Source organism: Leopardus geoffroyi, chromosome C2 (genome assembly GCF_018350155.1).
Source record: "Leopardus geoffroyi isolate Oge1 chromosome C2, O.geoffroyi_Oge1_pat1.0, whole genome shotgun sequence".
Classification (NCBI taxonomy): Eukaryota; Metazoa; Chordata; class Mammalia; order Carnivora; family Felidae; genus Leopardus; species Leopardus geoffroyi.
This window is the reverse complement of record NC_059333.1, coordinates 45,675,620-45,695,025: the sequence shown is the minus strand read 5'-3', so window position 1 is coordinate 45,695,025 and position 19,406 is coordinate 45,675,620. Positions and strand designations below refer to the sequence as shown.

At 36.1% G+C, this 19,406-nt stretch overlaps 1 protein-coding gene across 7 annotated transcripts in view; it reads right to left on the bottom strand.

The window, feature by feature from the left end:
• EPHA6 (EPH receptor A6) overlaps nucleotides 1-19,406 on the bottom strand; it is an 868,006-nt gene that overhangs the window by 229,462 nt on the left and 619,138 nt on the right. For all 7 annotated transcript variants that reach the window (XM_045501713.1, XM_045501716.1, XM_045501714.1 and 4 more), the window contains 2 exons: nucleotides 18,280-18,353; nucleotides 15,511-15,636 (listed from right to left, as the gene is read on the bottom strand). In XM_045501713.1, coding sequence (XP_045357669.1) covers nucleotides 15,511-15,636; nucleotides 18,280-18,353 — 200 coding nt within the window. The remainder of the gene's footprint in view (nucleotides 1-15,510; nucleotides 15,637-18,279; nucleotides 18,354-19,406) is intronic.

Sequence of the window (19,406 nt, the reverse complement as noted above, 5' to 3'; positions counted from 1 at the left end):
TTATCATATTACTTCTTAAGCTTAAAGTAAACATAAACACATATATAATAAATATAACCTCACAAGATACAGAGGAAACTAAGTTTTGAGTTTCTTTAATTAAAAAGAAACACAGAGAGAGGGGCCAAGATGGCAGAATAGCATGGAAGTTTTTTTGCATCTCTTGTCCCTGAAATGCAGTCAGATCAATACAAAACTATCTTGCACACCTACAAAACTGATTTGAGGATTAACACAACAATCTGCACAATCTGAATCACAGAACTTGGCAGGTACACAGCATGGAGAGGTGAACTAGGAGAGAGAGAAGCTGTGGAGGGCAGGAAGCTGTTTTTGCTTGCAGAGAGAGGACAGACATGGGAGGAGAATATGGGAAAGCACTGCTCCCCTCCCCCCCAATAAAAAGCAGCTGGAGAGAAAAGAAAGAGTATGCAAGGAACTGAACAAAAAAGGGAGAAAGGAAAAAGGAGAGGGTTTAAGTTCCATTAAGACTCTATAAACAGGGGGAGGGCAGAGTCTGAAACTCCATAGTAGTTCAGTACTTGAGGGTGCTCTGGTGGGAAGGATGAATCCCCAGGATCAGAGAGCAAGGTCTGAGGGGTCCTCAGGCCACATGGGAAGAGACGGCTCCCCTGCTGGGAGGACATTTGGTAGAGGCTGTGTAGCCACCCTACAGGCAGAGGTCCCAGCAGACCCCGGGGAACAACCACATTTGCTGGTGCTGGAACAAGGATGTTAAGAGTGACAACTGGTGCCAGATGTGTGTTGTGACTTACCATAATACCCAAAATCTGCCGCTACATGATTGTGTGAACTTTCTCTGGGCGGGCTGGCACCTGGGCTCAGTCTATGGGCATTGGCAGCAGCATGGTCCTGCCAATGTTCTTGGGTGCAGGCAGGCACCCAGCCGTTGCTTGTTGAGACCCTCCTCCAAAGGGTCAAAACAGGTCAAAGCCACAGTCCCTCAGAAGTGAGGGGTTAGGAAACACAGCCACATCTGAGATAAAACTAAGGAGAGAGGTGCCATCTGTCAACCTAATGGCTTGGTCATGGACTGTAAATGCGGGGAGCAGATGAAGTTGGAGACAAAGGACGGGTGTGTGATTGCTGATTGCGAAGAACAGATTTCCGATACTGGAGACTGGATGGCTGGGTGATGCCATTTTCACCACCCCCTGCACATGTGCATACACACATACAGGCCCCACAACAATCCACCCCAAAAGCTAAGCAGCACCATCTAGTGGAGAACAGAGCCATCACACTAAGCCCCACCCAACTGGGCCAACCTCGCTCTTCAAGAACACCACAAGTCTCTCTGCCTGCTTAGTTTACAGACTATAAAGTGCTTCATAGTTTGACTTCTAGGGGAAACTATGTAATTTCGTCTTTCAGTCTGTTCCCTAGTCCATCTATTCAATTTTTTTTTATTTCATTTCTTTTCTTGAATAGAGAAAGAGAAAAAATTTATTTTTATTTTCCATTTTTATTAAAAATATTTTTCTTTAATTTTTTTCTACTATAATTTTTACCATTTTGTAATTTTTTTAAATTCTATTTTACTTCCATCATTTCATTTTATTCTATTTTATTGTATTCATTTTTTCAAATTTTCAAATGTTTTCCTTTTCTTTTTTCCTTTTTTTTCCTTTTCTTATCTTTCTCTTTTTTCTCTAATCTATCAAGCTCATTTCAATAACCAGAACACCTAGGATCTAGCTTTGTTTATTTGATTATTTTGTGTTGTTTTTAATTTTTTAATTTTAAATTTTTTACCTTATTAATTCCTTTTCTTCCTTCAAAATGACAAAATGAAGGAATTTACCCCCCAAAAAACAGGAAGAAATAACAGCCAGGGACTTAATCAATACAGATACAAGCAAGATGTCTGAACCAGAATTTAGAATCACAACAATAAGAATGCTACCTAGCATTGAAAATAGATTAGAATTTTTTTATGCAGAGACAAAAGAAGTAAAAGCTAGTCAGGATGAAATAAAAAATGTTATAACTAAACTGCAATCTCAAATGGTTGCCACAGCAGCAAGGATAGATGAGGGAGAACAGTGAATCAACAAAACAGAGGACAAACTTATGGAGAATAATGAAGCAGAAAAAAAAAGAGGGAGACTAAGGAAAAAGAGCATGATTATAAGAATTAGAGAAATCAGTGACTCATTAAAAAGGAACAACATCTGGGGCGCCTGGGTGGCTCAGTGGGTTAAGCATCCGACTTCAGCTCAGGTCACGATCTCACACTCCGTGAGTTCAAGCCCCACGTCAGGCTCTGGGCTGATGGCTCAGAGCCTGGAGCCTGCTTCCAGTTCTGTGTCTCCCTCTCTCTCTGCCCCTCCCCGGTTCATGCTCTGTCTCTCTCTGTCTCAAAAATAAATAAACGTTAAAAAAAAATTAAAAAAGAAAAAAAAGGAACAACATCAGAATCATAGGGGTCCCAGAAGAGGAAGAGAGAGAAAAATGGGTAGAGGGGTTATGTGAGCAAATCATAGCTGAAAACCTTCCTAACCTGGGGAAAGACCCAGACATCAAAATTGAGAAGCACAGGGAACTCCCATTAGATTCAACAAAAACTGGCCATCAACAAGGCATATCACAGCCAAATTCACAAAATACTCAGGCAAGGAGAGAATCATGAAAGCAGCAAGGGAAAAAAAGTCCTTTACCTATAAGGGAAGACAGATCAGGTTTGCAGCAGACCTATCCACAGAAACTTGACAGGCCAGAAAGGAGTGGCAGGATATTTTCAATGTGCTGAATCAGAAAAATATGTAGCCAAGAATTCTTTATCCAGCAAGGCTGTCATTCAAAATAGGAGAGATAAAAAGTTTCCCAGACAGACAAAAATTAAAGGAGTTCATGACCACTAAGCCAGCCCTGCAAGAAATTTTAAGGGGGACTCTGAGGGGAGGAAAGATGGAAAAACAAAACAAAACAAACAAACAAACAAACAAAGAAAAACAAAAGCAACAAAGACTAGAAAGGACCAGAGACCACCACCAGACACTCCAACTCTATAGGCAACACAATGGCAATAAATTCATATCTTTCAGTACTCACTCTAAACGTCAATGGACTAAATGCTACAATCAAAAGACATAGGATAACAGAATGGATAAGAAAACAAGAGCCATCTATACGCTGTTTATAAGAGACCCACTTTAGACCAAAGACGCCTTCAGATTGAAAGTAAGGGGATGAAGAACCATCTATCATGAGAATTGTCAACAAAAGAAAGCAGGAGTAGCCACACTTATATCAGACAATCTAGACTTTAAAATAAAGACTGTAACAAGAGATGAAGAAGGGCATTATATCATAATTAAGGGGTCTATCCACTAAGAGGACCTAACAATTGTAAACATTTATGCTCCAAATGTGAAAGGATCCAAATATATAAATCAATTAATCACAAACAAAGAAACTCATTGATAATAATACCATAATAGTAGGGGACTTCAACACCCACTCACAGCAATGGGCAGATCATCTAGACAGAAAATCAAAAAGGAAACAATGGCTTTGAATGGCACACTAGACTGGATATACTTAACAGATACATTTAGAACATTTCATCCTAAAGCAGCAGAATACACATTTCCCAGTGCACATAGAACATTCTCAAGATTAGATCACATACTGGGACGCAAATCAGCCCTCAACAAGTACAAAAAGATAGAGATCATACTGTGCATATTTTCAGACCACAACACCATGAAACTCAAAATCTACACAAGAAAAAAATGTGGAAAAAAACAAATACTTGGAGATTAAAAACCATCCTTGTAAAGGATGAATGAGCTAACCAAGAAGAGGAAATTAAAAAGTATATTAAAGCCAATGAAAATGATAACACCACAGCTCAAAACCTCTGGGACGCAGCAAAGGTGGTCATAAGAGGGAAGTATATAGCAATTCGGACCTTCCTAAAGAAGGAAGAAAGGTCTCAGATACACAACCTAACTTACAGCTTAAAGAGGTAGAAAAAGAAGAGCAAATAAAACCCCAAACAAACAGAAGACAGGAAATAAAGATTAGAGCAGAAATTAATGCTACTGAAACCAACCAACCAAACAAACAAACAAAAAAAACAAAACAGTAGACAGATCAATGAAACCAGAAGCTGGTCCTTTGAAAGAATTAACAAAATTGATAAACCACTAGCTACTTTGATCAAAAAGAAAAAGGAAAGGACCCCAAAAAATAAAATCAAGAATGAAAGAGGAGAGATCACAACCAAGACAGCAGAAATAAAAACAATAGTAAGAGAATATTATGAGCAATTATATGCCAATAAAATGGGCAATTGGGAAGAAATGGACAAATTCCTAGAAACATATACACTACCAAAACTGGAACAGGAAGAAATAGAAAATTTGAACAGACTCAAAACCAGTAAAGAAATTGAATCAGTAATTAAAAATATCCCAAAAAACAAGAGTCCAGGGCTAGATTGTTTTCCAAGGGAATTCTATCAAACATTTAAGGAAGAGTTAACACCTATTCTCTTGAAGCTCTTCCAAAAAATATAAATGGAAGGAAAACTTCCAAACTCTTTCTATGAAGCCAGCATTACCTCGATTCCAAAACCAGACAGAGACCCCACTAAAAAGGAGAAATACAGACCAATTTCCCTGATGAACATGGATGCAAAAATCCTCAACAGGATATTAGCCAATGTTGGATGGATCCAACAATACATTAAAAAAATTATTCACCATGACCAAGTGGGATTTATACGTGAGATGCAGGACTGGTTTGATATCCACAAAACAATCAATGTGATACATCGCATGAGTGAAAGAAAGGACAAGAACCACATGATCCTCTCAATAGTTGCAGAGAAAGCATTTGACAAAATACAGTGTGCTTTCTTGATAAAATCCCTCAAGAAAGTAGGGACAGAAGGATCATACCTCAAGATCTTAAAAGCCATATATGAAAGACCTACCACTAATACCATCCTCAATGGGGAAAAACTGAAAGCTTTTCCTCTAAGGTCAGAAATATGACAGAGTGTCCACTCTTGCCACTGTTAGTCAACATAGTATTGGAAGTCTTAGCCTCAGCAATCAGACAAAACAAAGGAATAAAAGGCATCCAAATTGGCCAGGAGGAGGTCAAACTTTCACTCTTCACAGATGACATGATACTCTATGTGGAAAACCCAAAAGATACTATAAAAAAAACTGCTAGAACTGATCCATGAATACAGCAAAGTCACAGGATATAAAATCAATGCATTGGTCGCATTCCTATACACCAGTAATGAAGCAACAGAAAGAGAAATCAGGGAATCTATCCCATTTACAATTGCACCAAAAACCATAAAATACCTAGGTATAAATCTAACCAAAGAGGTGAAAAATCCATATACTGAAAACTACAGAAAGCTTATGAAAGAAATTGAAGAAGACACAAAAAAATGGAAAAATAATCCATGCTCCTGGATTGGAAGAACAAATATCATTAAAATGTCAATATAACTCAAAGCAATCTACATATTCAATGCAATCCTTATCAAAATAACACCAGTATTCTTCACAGAGCTAGAACAAACAATCCTAAAATCTGCATGGAACCAGAAAAGACCCTGAATAGCCAAAGCAATCTTGAAAAAGAAAACCAAAGTTGGAGGCATCATAATCCCAGACTTCAAGCTATATTACAAAGCTGTAATCATCAAGACAGTATGTTACTGGCACAAAAACAGACACTCAGATCAATGAAACAGAATAGAGAACCCAGAAATGGACCATAAACATATGGCCAACTAATCTTTGACAAAGCAGGAAAGAATATCCAATGGAATAAAGACAGTCTCTTCAGCAAATGGTGCTGGGAAAGCTGGACAGCGACATGTAAAATAATGAACCTGAATCACTTTCTTACACCATACACAAAAATAAACTAAAAATGGATGAAAGACCTAATTATAAGACAGGAAGCCATCAAAATCCTAGAGGACAAAGCAGACAAAAACCTATTTGACCTCAGCTGTAGCAACTTCTTACTCAACACATCTCCAGAGGCAAGGGAAACAAAAGCAAAAATGAACTATTGGGACCTCATCAAAATAAAAAGCTTCTGCACAGCAAAGGAAATAATCAGCAAAACTAAAAGGCAACCGACGGAATGGGAGAAGATATTTGTAAATGACATATCAGATAAAGAAGACATCCAGATGGCCAACTGACGCATGAAAAAAACGCCTAACATCACTCATCACCAGGGAAATACAAATCAAAACCACAATGAGATACTATCTCACACCTGTCAGAATAGCTAACATTAACAAATCAGGCAACAATAGATGTTGGCGAGGATGTGGAGAAAGGAACCCTTTTGCACTGCCGTTGGGAATGCAAGCTGGTGCAGCCACTCTGGCAAACAGTATGGAGTTTCCTCAAAAAATTAAAAATAGGACTACCCTACGACTCAGCAATTGCACTACTAGGTATCTATCCAAGGGATACAGGTGTGCTGTTTTGAAGGGGCACAAGCATCCCAATGTTTACAGCAGCACAATCGACAATGGCCAAAGTATGGAAAGAGCCCAAATGTCCATTGATGGGGAATGGATAAAGATGATGTTGGGGGTGTGTATATATATATATTGTGTGTATATATATATATATATATATATATATATATATATATATACACACACACACACACACACATATATACATATATATACATACATATGTGTGTGTGTGTGTATATACACACAATGGAGTAGTACTTGGCAATGAAAAAGAATGAAATCTTGCCATTTGCAATTACATGGATGGAACTAGAGGGTATTATGTTAAGTGAAATTAGTCGGAGAAAGACAAATACCATATGACTTCATTCAAATGAAGAATTTAAGATACAAAACAGATGAACATAAGGGAAGGAAAGCAAAAATAATATAAAAACAGGGAAGGGGATAAAACATAAGAGACTCATATATAGAGAACAAACTGAGGGTTGCTGTAGGGGATGTGGAAGGGGAGATGGGGTAAATGGGTAAGGGGCATTAAGAAATCTACCCTGAAATCATTTTTGCACTGTATGCTAACTAATTTGAATGTAAATAAAAAAAAAATTAATTAAAAAAAAGAAAGAAAAACAGGCACACCTGGGTGGCTCAGTTTGAGCATTTGAGTTTTGATTTCAGCTCAGGTCATGCGTGGGATCAAGCCCCACGTTGGGCTCCATCCTGAGCATGGACCTTGCTTAAGATTCTCTCTCTCTCTCCCCTGTTCATGCTCTCCCTCTAAAATAAAAAAATGTTTCAAAAAATAAAAAGAGGAAATAATTTGTTCATATACACATAGCTCTTAATGTACTGATAAAAATGAAACTTCATTTTTAACTACTAATTTTCAACTAACTCTGAAAATCATACATATCATTCTAGTTACTATGGCATTGATCATCAAATTTTGTATGGGAAGATATTTATATCAAATGTATTTTGAGAATTACATGTAGAGTGCCATTCTTCTTAGCCATTTCAACTAAATATAAAAACTATTTTGAATCTGATAGTCATGTTTCTGCCCTTTTACTGAGTGTTTACTGTATGACAGAGCTTCAGTATGTGTCATCTCTAAACTTTACACTAATCCTACATAATAGCTATTATTATTATTATTATTATTATTATTATTATTATTAATCCATTTTATAGGTAAGCAAACCAAATTTCTGAGAAATCACTAAATTGCTGAAGGTCATAGAGTAAATTAATAGTAATACTGTGATTCAAGCCTGGGTCTGTCCAGTTCCAGTCTGTCCTTTTTATTCATACTATAATGTCCAGGGAAAATGGATATAGCCCATCTTTCATTACATCATTTGATTTAGAATGCTATGAAATTCTTGAGTAAAAGGCACAAAAGTCTTGCCAGAATCTGCTGTTGATCTTATTTTCAGTCTAATTGGTTGGGTAAAGGGGTTTCCAAGAATAGAAAAGAAAATTAATCTGACCTCTACCATAAATCCTTTAAATTGATGGACAAGAACAAAATTTACATTTGAGAAGATCATCTAATCAATCTTGTAGGAAATAAGCCATAAACACAAGTTTCTTCTTGTAAAAAATGAATTGTGAGACTGCATCTGGAATACTGCCCACATTCCTCTTGTTATGTTGCAAACAAAATACAATATAGCTGTGGAAGAGGAACAAAAATAATATAGGGGATAAGAGAGTTCCTTTAAGATAACTAAAAAAATAATAGATTCTAGAAGGGTTAGTTGGAGGTTTGCAGGAGAATTAGCAGTGTCACCGGAAGTGAGCATTTTGCCCTGCATATTAGCAAGTACAACTATGACCTCAAAGGAGATGGCAATAACAGAACCAAATATTAGACTGAATAAATCACTGGTTTGTCATTCACTTTTTATATCCTCTTTGTTGTCCTTTTGACTTTCTTTTACCTGCAGATGCTTGCTGAGAAACCAACAGTTAAAACTTCCTGGATTATTCTAGGAAGAGAAAAAAAAATGGTGACTAAGCCAAGAGAAGAGAAGGCTGATAGTGGAGGCAATAATGAGTTTTGTATAGATAAAGGAATAGAATATGAATGGCTGAGAGATATTATGCATTTCCACTGAGACTAGGGAAAGAGGGAAGGTCAAATATAAGAGGGTACCCTATGGGCTTACAGACACAAGGATGATTTTTTCAATGGAATAATGTTTCAAAATTATAGATACTCTGCAAGGCAAGTGTTTCTTCTAATGGTTTAGGTTCAGGACTGTCCTGAAAAAGGAAAAGCCTTTCAATGACCTTTTTCAGCCCATGATTAAAATTCAGTTTACCAGTCTTCTCATTATCTCTCAAGATATGTGTAAAATAATGACTCTATCCTAATCTGACCTGGTTCTTTTAGCCTGGGAATTTCTGTTTTACAGTCCTCTGGCCACAGTATTTCATTTTATGATGCAAAAAGTCAAAGAAGATAGATGCTCTTGATAGTCTCCTATGCAACAGAGCTGCTCACTTCATTTAAATGGAAATGCACATTTTCATGGAAATTCAGGCCTGTATTGATGAACAAAGATAAGCTGCCACTATTAAATAGAATAGTGATATACCAAAAAAAAAAGTGTCCTAGAAAACTCATTAAAAAAAAGTAAAATTTACAGTGAAAGATAAGGAATTTTAAGTATGTATGTGTATATACTGTATATATGTATATATATGTATATGCATGTGTGTGTGTATTAAGCCTAGATATTGCATAAGTTTTCTAAGGATTTGTCACATAATATTTGGATAGTTACAAAGTTGAAAATCCCAGGACAAAAGTTATAGAAGACAGGCTGACTACATATGTTTTTGATAAGCATAGTGACTTACTATGAAAAAAAAAAATAAGCACAGTGCCTCTTATAAGTAGATATTAGCCATCTAACAAACATTTCTGAGGGAACATATAAAGAAATGTTAAGGGTTATGTGTAATATCATTTCTCATTTTCTTTCTTAAAATTTTAATGCAGCTATTTTGGGGTTCATTTTTTAACAACCAATTTAAGAAGTATTTAATGACTCTGTATGTGTCTCCCAATTAGAAACCTGGAAAGCATTCTTTTTTTTTTTTTTTAACAGTAAAGATGCTATTTACTGCACCTTTAGATTTGCTAATTTTTCTCTGAGATAGCTCATTTGAATTACATTGATAAGCCAATTGCTCAGTGATGCATTACTTATTCTGAATAATCTTATCATTAGTTAAATTAGGGCTTTTAATATTCTGGAAAGACATACTTTTATTTAAGAAGGAGGAGGCAAATTTTAGAAAAGTAAATCCAAGCAATAAGTGGCATTTGATTATGCTGGCATTAGAATACCATTTGTTATTTTTTTAAAAAAAATAATAACATTTATTTATTTTTGAGAGAGAGGGAGAGAGAGAGAAAGAGAGAGAGCATGAGTGGGGAAGGAGCAGAAGGAAAGGGAGACACAGGATCCAAAGCAAACTCCAGGCTCCAAGGTGTCAGCATGGAGCCGGACATGGGACTCAAACCCACAGACCATGAGATCATGACCTGAGCTGAAGTCTGACACTTAACCGATCAAGCCACCCAAGCGTCCCCAGATAACATTTGTTCTTTAGAGCAAAACACAAGGAAAAGAATTCTAATAGGACTCACTGGCCAGGAGGAAATAACAGCCTTGCACATAAATGTCCCTTCCCAACCCTATGAAAAATACTTAATGGTCTGCACCTTTATTTATTTGAAGTATTAACTTCTTTGGCCTCAGAAATACATTTATCTAATTTCTGGATTTTTTTTCAGTTTTTATATTCTCAAATTTCTCATATTTATCCATTATCCTCATATTTTGTTATATGAGAACAGGCGGGTATAGTTTTTGAGCTCTTATACAAAAATAATGTAGTATTTAGAATCATAAAAGAACACAAATAAGCTTTCATATCTATAAATTCTCAAACATTTTCATGAATGATAAAATAATAATAATAAATCTTAAGGATTGCAATTATTTCCAGATTGTATATATCTCTAATTGGTTCTTTCAGACTTTGGTTTATATGTAATTTATTTTCTTCACAAAATACATTTATTCTCTAAATATCCATACAGCATAAGAAATTCAATATTCTTTCATGAAAATGATTCCCTGATTGTCTTTCAGTTAAAATTTTTGTTTCAATGAGATATTAAATATCTTTAAACTACTTAAGATTTTTTAAAATTGGGAATGGTTCCTTTTTAAAGCACATTTTGATACCTTTTATGGACACAGTGTTTTGAGTTGAAGAGTAAACTAATAGCGTAGATACAATATAACACAGTGGTTAAGAATAGCAGCTTGGGTAGGGATGGATAAATGGATAAAGAAAATGTGGTATATATATATATACAATGGAGTATTACTCAGCAATCAAAAAGAATGAAATCTTGCCATTTGCAACTACGTGGAAGGAACTGGAGGGTATTATGCTAAGTGAAATTAGTCAGAGAAAGACAAAAATCATATGACTTCACTCATATGAGGACTTTAAGAGACAAAACAGATGAACATAAGGGAAAGGAAACAAAAATAATATAAAAACAGGGAAGGGGGACAAAACAAAAGAGACTCATAAATATGGAGAACAAACTGAGGGTTGCTGGAGGGGTTGTGGGAGGGGGGATGGTCTAAATGGGTAAGGGGCACTAAGGAATCTACTCCTGAAATCATTGCTTCACTATATACTAATTTGAATGTAAATTTTAAAAAATAAAAAATAAAAAATAAAGTTAAATTATAAAAAAAAAATGTAGCTTGGGAGTCAGTCATAGCTGGGTGTGAACCCCAGGTCTTCTACGACCTAATCTTACAATCTTGAGCAGGCCACTTAATGTTTCTTAACCTCATTCTTCACCTATAAATGAGAATAATAATATCTTCCTCATGGGGTTATTATGACAACTTTATAAGAAAATATATGAAAAGTACTTAACACAGGGTCTGAACTTGAGTAGGTGCTCAATAAAAACTATGTGTTAATCATCATCATTATTAGAATTGAAGAATCTCCAAAGGGAAGTAGCAAATAAAACAAAACAAAACAAAACAAAAAAAAAAAAACCTAGGGTAAGCATTATTACTACCAAAGGTTAACATTCAATTTCACAAGGGAGTTAGCTATTATGTTAAGACTTCAACAATAAAATACACTAAAGGAGACAGGTTAAGATGGCTTGCTGCATTCCTTGTGCTGAAGGCCAGGTGTTTATGCATATATATCTCAAACCTGACGACAACCTCAGAAAGCAGGTAGGTATGCCCATTTTATAGATGAGGGAATTGAAGCTCAGAATTTGGCCCAAATCATGCAACTGTTAAACTGCAGAATCAACTTAACTTCCAAATTCGAGTCAACTTTGGGAACTTTTCAAACTGGACCATGCAACCTTATTCAGACCAGATCTGAATCTGAAGCATGAGTTTATAGGCAGCTTACACTTTATCAACCCTCAGCTTTTATTTTCTCTTTCATCTACAATCTAACTCATCTAAAGGAACCCAAGAATTCCGAGGCCTAGTAAATATACCTGCTGCCTGCATATAGCTTCACTCTGCAGGCTCTTCTCTGCCTAGAGTTGGAACATTTCACTACCCTGGAAAGTGCCCAGGACATTTTAAACTATTTCTTTATAAACAAACAAACAAAAAAAAAACAAACAAACAAAAACAAAACAAAACACATGTAGGTCTTGTTGATTTTTCCTCAGCAATGAATGGTGAATCTCAGTATCCCCTCTATGGCTTTCTCAGTGCTTCAATCAGAACTAAATACCTTTCCCCTGACAATTATTAAGACCTGATGTCTTGCTTCTCTCCCATCACCACTACTCCAACACACCTCTCTCCCCTCAAGTCATTTAATTTACATCTCCAAGGGAAATACCTAATGCACACAGATGATGAGAAAATAGGAGTCTGAGAAGAAACAATCAAATAGGTGGGAAAAAATAAAGGATATGAGACAACCTAAGGAAAGGCTTTATAGTAAAGTGTTGGGCAAGTAACCAATTGTGTAATTATGTCAGAGATATTACATAATTCTATCAATTCTTCCATAGTTTGACCAAACAATGCTTTTTTCACACTACTTCTGTGACAAATGTCCACAGACTTACTAATGTTTTCCACATCCAAATAGAGTTTTAGGAACGTGACATAATGAGGTTAATTACAAAGTAGCACTGGCCAGGAATGCAAAGCAGAAAGTTATGTTACAATATAACATATGTTACAACTTTGTAACATAAAGCATTTTTATTTTTTATGAATTTTTTTGAAGACAAACAATAAAAAGACAGCATATTGTATGAAACTTGAAGTAACCAAAGGTGAATAAATATAAAAAGGAATACTGGTGTATAGGATTGATACCTGGTTTAGATATTCTTTCTTTGCCAAATGAGAGGAATCCCAATACAACTTATTAGATGTTAGATAGAATAGGGGGAATGATATTCAAGTAGTCTCTTTAAAAGTCACTGCTTTGGCAATGTGTCATACTTTTTTTTTTTAGGACAAAATTTATATTATGGTTGAAGAAAATCTAAAAAGCTAAAAAAATACTTATTTGTTATCATTTAAGATATTTGATATTATTTCTCAACATTATGATTTCAGACACTGCCATTTAATTTATGCACAAAGGACTACAACGGAAAATGCTTCTACTGTATCTACATGAGGACTGAACACTGCAGTATAAAAGGATATACCACTTTTTCTTGGGGACTTGAGGAAGAAAGCCAACAGTAGCATGCAACGGAATTATTTAACCTTCTCTCTTCTCTATTTCTCTGCTGTGTTAAGTAAATGAATCCCCAAACTAAATGACTATAATGCAATCACTCTTTCAATTATACCTTCAATGCCCATTGATGTGTTTTATGTTCAGCAGAAGAGAATAGAGAATCTGGTTTCATTCCAGGTTCTTAATCTTTCTGATAAGACAGCCTCTTCAGCTGTGAGCACTAGGATTAAGTGTATAGGCCCCTTGTGTCAGCTTTCAAAGGGAGCTCTAGCCTTGTGGGAGATGAGATGACCCATTGTGCATAGCGGAGTGATATAATGAAGGACTCTCTCCAAATGTTTCTGGAATTCCTGTATAGTGCTAGATTACTGTGTATCTGGGAAACAGAGTCCATTCAATGTGACTAGTCATACAGAGTCCTGAGTTTAGAAGGGCTCTGTCACTTGTTTTAATGCTCTGATGTCACTATCTTGAAATTCTTAGTAACTTTTTAACAAGAGACTCTACATTTTCATTCTGCATTGGTCTCTGCAGATTATGCAGCTGGTCCTCTTGTGGAGAAGGGCTTTGGAAAGAAACAAGGGATGGTCAGCTTCTTTCTTTGGCCTCTGCAAAGACATGATACCTGGCTGGAATGGTCATGCTTTGTAGGTACTGCTCAAAACAGTACATAACAGGTATCCAGCATCGAGAGGAGACCAATACCCCTGTTCAGGATCCAGTCTCCCTTCTCTACTTACACTTTCTCCTTCCCCTTCTTAGCTGTATGCATGGCTGTCCAGTCAGAGAATATGTTTCCAAACTCTCTTTGTGCCCAGGTAATTGAACTGGACCATTGAGATGTGAATAGACATGTTTACAAGTTCCGTGTTATTGTCTTACAGACAAAGCCAAAAAAAAAAAAAAAAAAAAAAAAAAAAAAGACTGAACTCTTTCCTTTTCTTTCTCACAGGTTGGAAGGCAGATGCATTGGTGTCCCAGCTTTGACCATTCAGAAGAAGATGACACACTAAGGAAAGGCAGAGCAAACAGTACAAGGAACTTGGGTCCTTTCAAGACCTCCTGAACGACCATTCCTCTGCTAACATGGACTGTTCCTTAGGTCAAGGACTTGAAAGAAGAATAAATATGCTGAGGTCTCTTTGTTATACCAACTTAGCCTCTGTTGTAAGTATGAACAGAATAAGGTCTTGGGAACTAATTCACAATAGTTTCGTATTTATATAGGAGAACTGAATAAAATAGTGTTCTGTTTGAACATTCTACATAGGGAAAATCACTAATTAGCACTGAAATGATATAAAACTATACTGAAGCTAATTTTACCCTCAATGATTTTTAGAACACTTCTGGATCCTGCAGAGTCAGTCATCAATATGAACACTAATTATACTATATATCTATAGATGTTGGGGCCTGAGTAAATCATTTATTTTATTTTATTTTATTTTTAATGTATTTTTTTAAAGAGAGAATGCACAAGCTGGGGAGAGGGGCAGAGAGAGAAAGAGAGAGAAAGTATCTTAAGCAGACTCCACGCTCAGCAAGGAGCCCAACCAGGGCTCAATCCCATGACCCTGGGATCACGACCTGAGATGAAATCAAGAGTCGAATGTTCAACCAACTGAGCCATCCAGGTACCCTGAGGGCCTCAGTAAATCTTTAACAACTTATGAAAAACTCCTGAAGTTACATCTTCAAAATGAATTCCTGTATGACCCTAGTTTCATTGTAAGTTACCTCCATACTGAAAGAAGACTACAGGAGTTAAAAATGACGTTTGCTTAGAAAATGAATTTAGGTGCTTACATACTTAAAAAAGTAACAGCATATAGAAGATAATTTTACTTCTCCTTTCTTGAAATTTTTTTTTAATTTTTTTTTCAACATTTATTCATTTTTGGGACAGAGAGAGACAGAGCATGAATGGGGGAGGGGCAGAGAGAGAGGGAGACACAGAATCGGAAACAGGCTCCAGGCTCTGAGCCATCAGCCCAGAGCCTGATGCGGGGCTCGAACTCACGGACCGCGAGATCGTGACCTGGCTGAAGTCGGACGCCTAACCGACTGCGCCACCCAGGCGCCCCTCTTGAAATTTTTCAAGACTAAACTGACTAAAACTGCTAAGATTTAAAATATTATGTTGATAACCTAGCTACAAAACCATCAAGGAATCATATCTTCAAAAGTACAGATTTTATGTTTACCTGCCCCAATGACTCTCTCAATGCGAATTCTTGAGGGATCAATCTCCTTTGCAAATTCATGAACTGCTAGGGATGGGTCTTCATATGTATCTGGATCTATGTAAGTTTTAATTCCTGGGAAGCGTACTGCAAACCAACAACAAAAAAAGATTGATTTAGTTTAAAAGTATTTTAGTGATTACACATCTTGTGTATGTTTAAAACAAGGATTGACATATTAAAGTAGTCATTCTTGTTAGTTACTTCAATTCTCTTTTCTTTCTGTCCCACTCCTCCTCACCCCCCAATAAAGAGTTGAGTACTTGGAATCAAAAATTTATTTACCTGTTAATGTAAAATGACCTGGTGGTTTAATAGAGAGTGAGCTGACAGGTTCCAGAAAACATATTTATTATATTTCTGTAAAATGTTTAATCAGCTCACTAATTCACAAACAACCCATACATTTTGTACTTGATCTAGCTCAGGACATGGGGGGAAAGGCATAAGCCTTTCTCCCAAAACCCTTTCTGCCAAAATGAGCAAGCCTGTTGGTGTCCCTCCTGGACACTTTGCACTCAGATGACAAACAGGGATGGCTGGAAAACTTGAATGTGTGGTTATTTTTTCATTTGCGACTTCTTTCAGTATCTGAAGAAATCACAGACTGTGTGTAGATATTCCTCTGTTTTGCTGGTAGGTTTCTGTTTTCCAACAGATTTCTGGCTCCCAGAGGACAGGAGATCATTTCTTATACATCTTCGTATCTTTCCAAATACCTTAGGTATGGTTTTACAGGTAATAATCACACAGCAAACCTTTATTAAATATGAATTAGTAGGGATTAAAAGATCAATGCAAATTCGTGGCATAGTGAATAGGTGATACTTGGTTTTGTTGCTTTAGATTTTGAAAGCTGCATCATACCCCAAGTTATTTGTTGGCTAGGATTCCTTAGAAACATGCTCTTGCAAGAAAATTTCAAAAGCAAACAAATAAAAGCTAATGAAGTGAGTTTAGAGGAAGTGCTGAAATGTCCATTGTCAGCAGAATTTGCTTCATGAGTTCCTCTACACTTGTTGCCCCCTTTCATTACTTTTTGCCTACTGTCTTCTGCTACCAGATGAACACCCATGAGAATATTAGTACTTCCCCAAATATCATCAGCAAAGCATTCTAGGTATACTTAGGCCTGACAATGATTCTGAAATACTATGCTTTATGTGACTTCCAAAGTTTAGATTGGAGGAAAAGACAACAGATAATCTTTACCTCTGGTTCATATTGCAGATACTTTTTTACTTAATGGGAGTTGTGGTTTCAGAATGAATACTCTATAAACTCAAATCCAGTGGCTACTATTAGATGATTAGTGGTATCTAATTGGATATGTGGTGTTAACGTCACCCTCTTTTTTCTTGTAAACACAATATATGTCGACTATCTGGTTACTTATTTAACTTACCCATGGTTTCTTAAAACTCAGTTTGTTATCTTTCTTTTACTTCCTTGGCTGTCTTAGGTTATTTTCATTGCTTCTTGCTGGGCCCATCTGGTTTAGTTTATGCAAAAACTGCTAGTTGGAAAGCAGATAATAAATACCTCAGGAACATCTTTTTCCTTTGCATTTCAGTACTAAATGCCCTGCAGTGAGTCTTAAGGTTGCTCGGCATATGTCATCTATCCAGGTGTTTGGGTCCAGGTTTCTGCATCTGTTTGCAGCATTTCCAGCTCATCCCATGGCTGGCAGTGGCTGTCTTAGCTTTCCCTTCTCTGCCAGTGCAGTGAGCCTCAAACGTATTGTAAGAAAAGAGCAGCCAGGGACACCTTGCTAAAAATGCGTATGTCTTGGCCCTACCATGCACCTTCTGAGTCAGAACTCTGGCTAGTGAACATGGAACATCCTAATACAGATAGTCCTCAGACCACTGACAAATCCTGTGAGCCTTAGAAATAGCCCTAAACCATCCCTCTAGTTTGTAATTTCCTCACTTAAATCCTTTCTGCCTCCTTCAGAAAGTGATATAGATTGAAAAGTCTCTTACTCCTTTTGCTCAATCTGAAGTAAAAAAAATGAGTTGAAAGAGTTAAACAGCTTGCCTCACACATTATTTCTACACTGTGGTTAATTAGAGAACATCCCTTTCTGAGATGTTAATTCAGCATCTCACGACAGAGAAACCGTCTTGACAAAGTAGTTTGCCATTTGGAGGTGGAGGTGGAGGTGGGTGTTGGGGAGGAGAGGGTGGCAATTATCAAACCAACTATAGTGGTAATTATAGCTTGCTTGGGAAGAGATTCTACAAATGAATATAACCTTGTAGTCAGCTCAAGGATTTCATACATATTCTAAAAGTTAAAGAGCTGATTTTCTTTTTTAGTGTTAATGAATTGTAAATTGATTTGTTATATGTTTAAATGACAGTCCCTACAAGAAGGAATAAAAGTTCCCTAATATTTCTATGGCTAATGCTCCACTAAATTAAACCAACTTGCATTCAGGAGTCATTGTGAATGGTAAATAACTAGATATAAGCAGTCATCTTGTATTTTTAGCATATTCAGCCTTCGTGTTTTCCAGCAAGCAGAATTAGGAAAAAAGTACTATCATTTAATGAGAAGCAGGTGCAATTTCCACCAACAAACCTGGAAACCAGATGAAAAGTCTTAATGCTGAAAGGTTGGAAGTACATTTTTTCAGGTTTTCTCAACTCAGTGGATACAAGTTTAAAATGAACTCTTGAGGGCTAGAGCAATGTAAAATAATGGAAGGGTCACTGAACTACTTACAATGCCCATTCTGCTGTAAGTGGTTTCTCCTCTTCTCTTCTGACTTCATTTTAGCTTTGATGTACCATTGGCACCTTTGAAAAGGGTAAGCAGAACCTTAGTTTTAGAATTATGCTGGATGAGAACCAAAACCAACTAAATTACCTATCACCAGTAGGCCAAGTTCTTATCACAAAGGCCATGTTTAAGAATATCTTTATATCACAAGTTTCTTTTTTTTTTTTTTTTTTGTATAGATCAGAATTAATCCCAGATAAGAATAAAATACTCTCACGTGGATTGATTGGTTTGAATGAAAGGAATCTTAGAGAATATTCTATAATCAGCAATAACCATCACATGCTTCCTTATAGAACTTCTAATAGCTGGAGCTGGTAGAAAGCATTAAAAGTCAAAATGAGAAAATGTTTTTGAGTCAGAATCTCAGAAATTTAGACAACTGTTTTCTAGTTTCATTGCTAAAGAGCATGCTTTCTTTTTATGTCAGAATTTTGTAAAGGTATGTTCTGTTCTCTCTTGGGATAATTGTGCTCTGAGAAAGAGAAGATGCTTATCTCGCATGACTTCTGCAACATGAATAAATTCTCCAGCATCCATGTGATTTGACAATTCATCAAACTTCTAATTCCAAATGGTTAAACAGACTACATCTGTGGTATATCATCCAATCTTTCAACGTGATTTTATCTTCAAACCCTAAGGCAAGTTGAGTATTTATTCAGAAATGTCTTACAGTTTTTATAGAATAATTTCCAATGAATACTCCTCTATTATGTGCTTAAAGTACATTATGTGCTTTAAAAAATGATTTTTTTTAATCTTATGTAACTGAAGTAGTCTTCCCCAGTTTGTAGAATATTACTTTCTAATGTCATATAAATTGGAAAACATGGAAAGTAAAAGCTGAAAATAATTTAGTACAAATTTTTCTTTACCATTAAATTATCTTTTAAAGATAATTCTGCTTCAGAAATCAAAAATAAAGACAACTTTTGAGCCCATCTCTCAAGTTTATTAGGCCAAATTGATTTAGCCTACAATGCCTGTAATATCTTCGTTAAAGCTTCCCATATTTATGTGTTAAGGCAATAATTTCTGATATTTTAATGAAATGCTTTTCCACATGT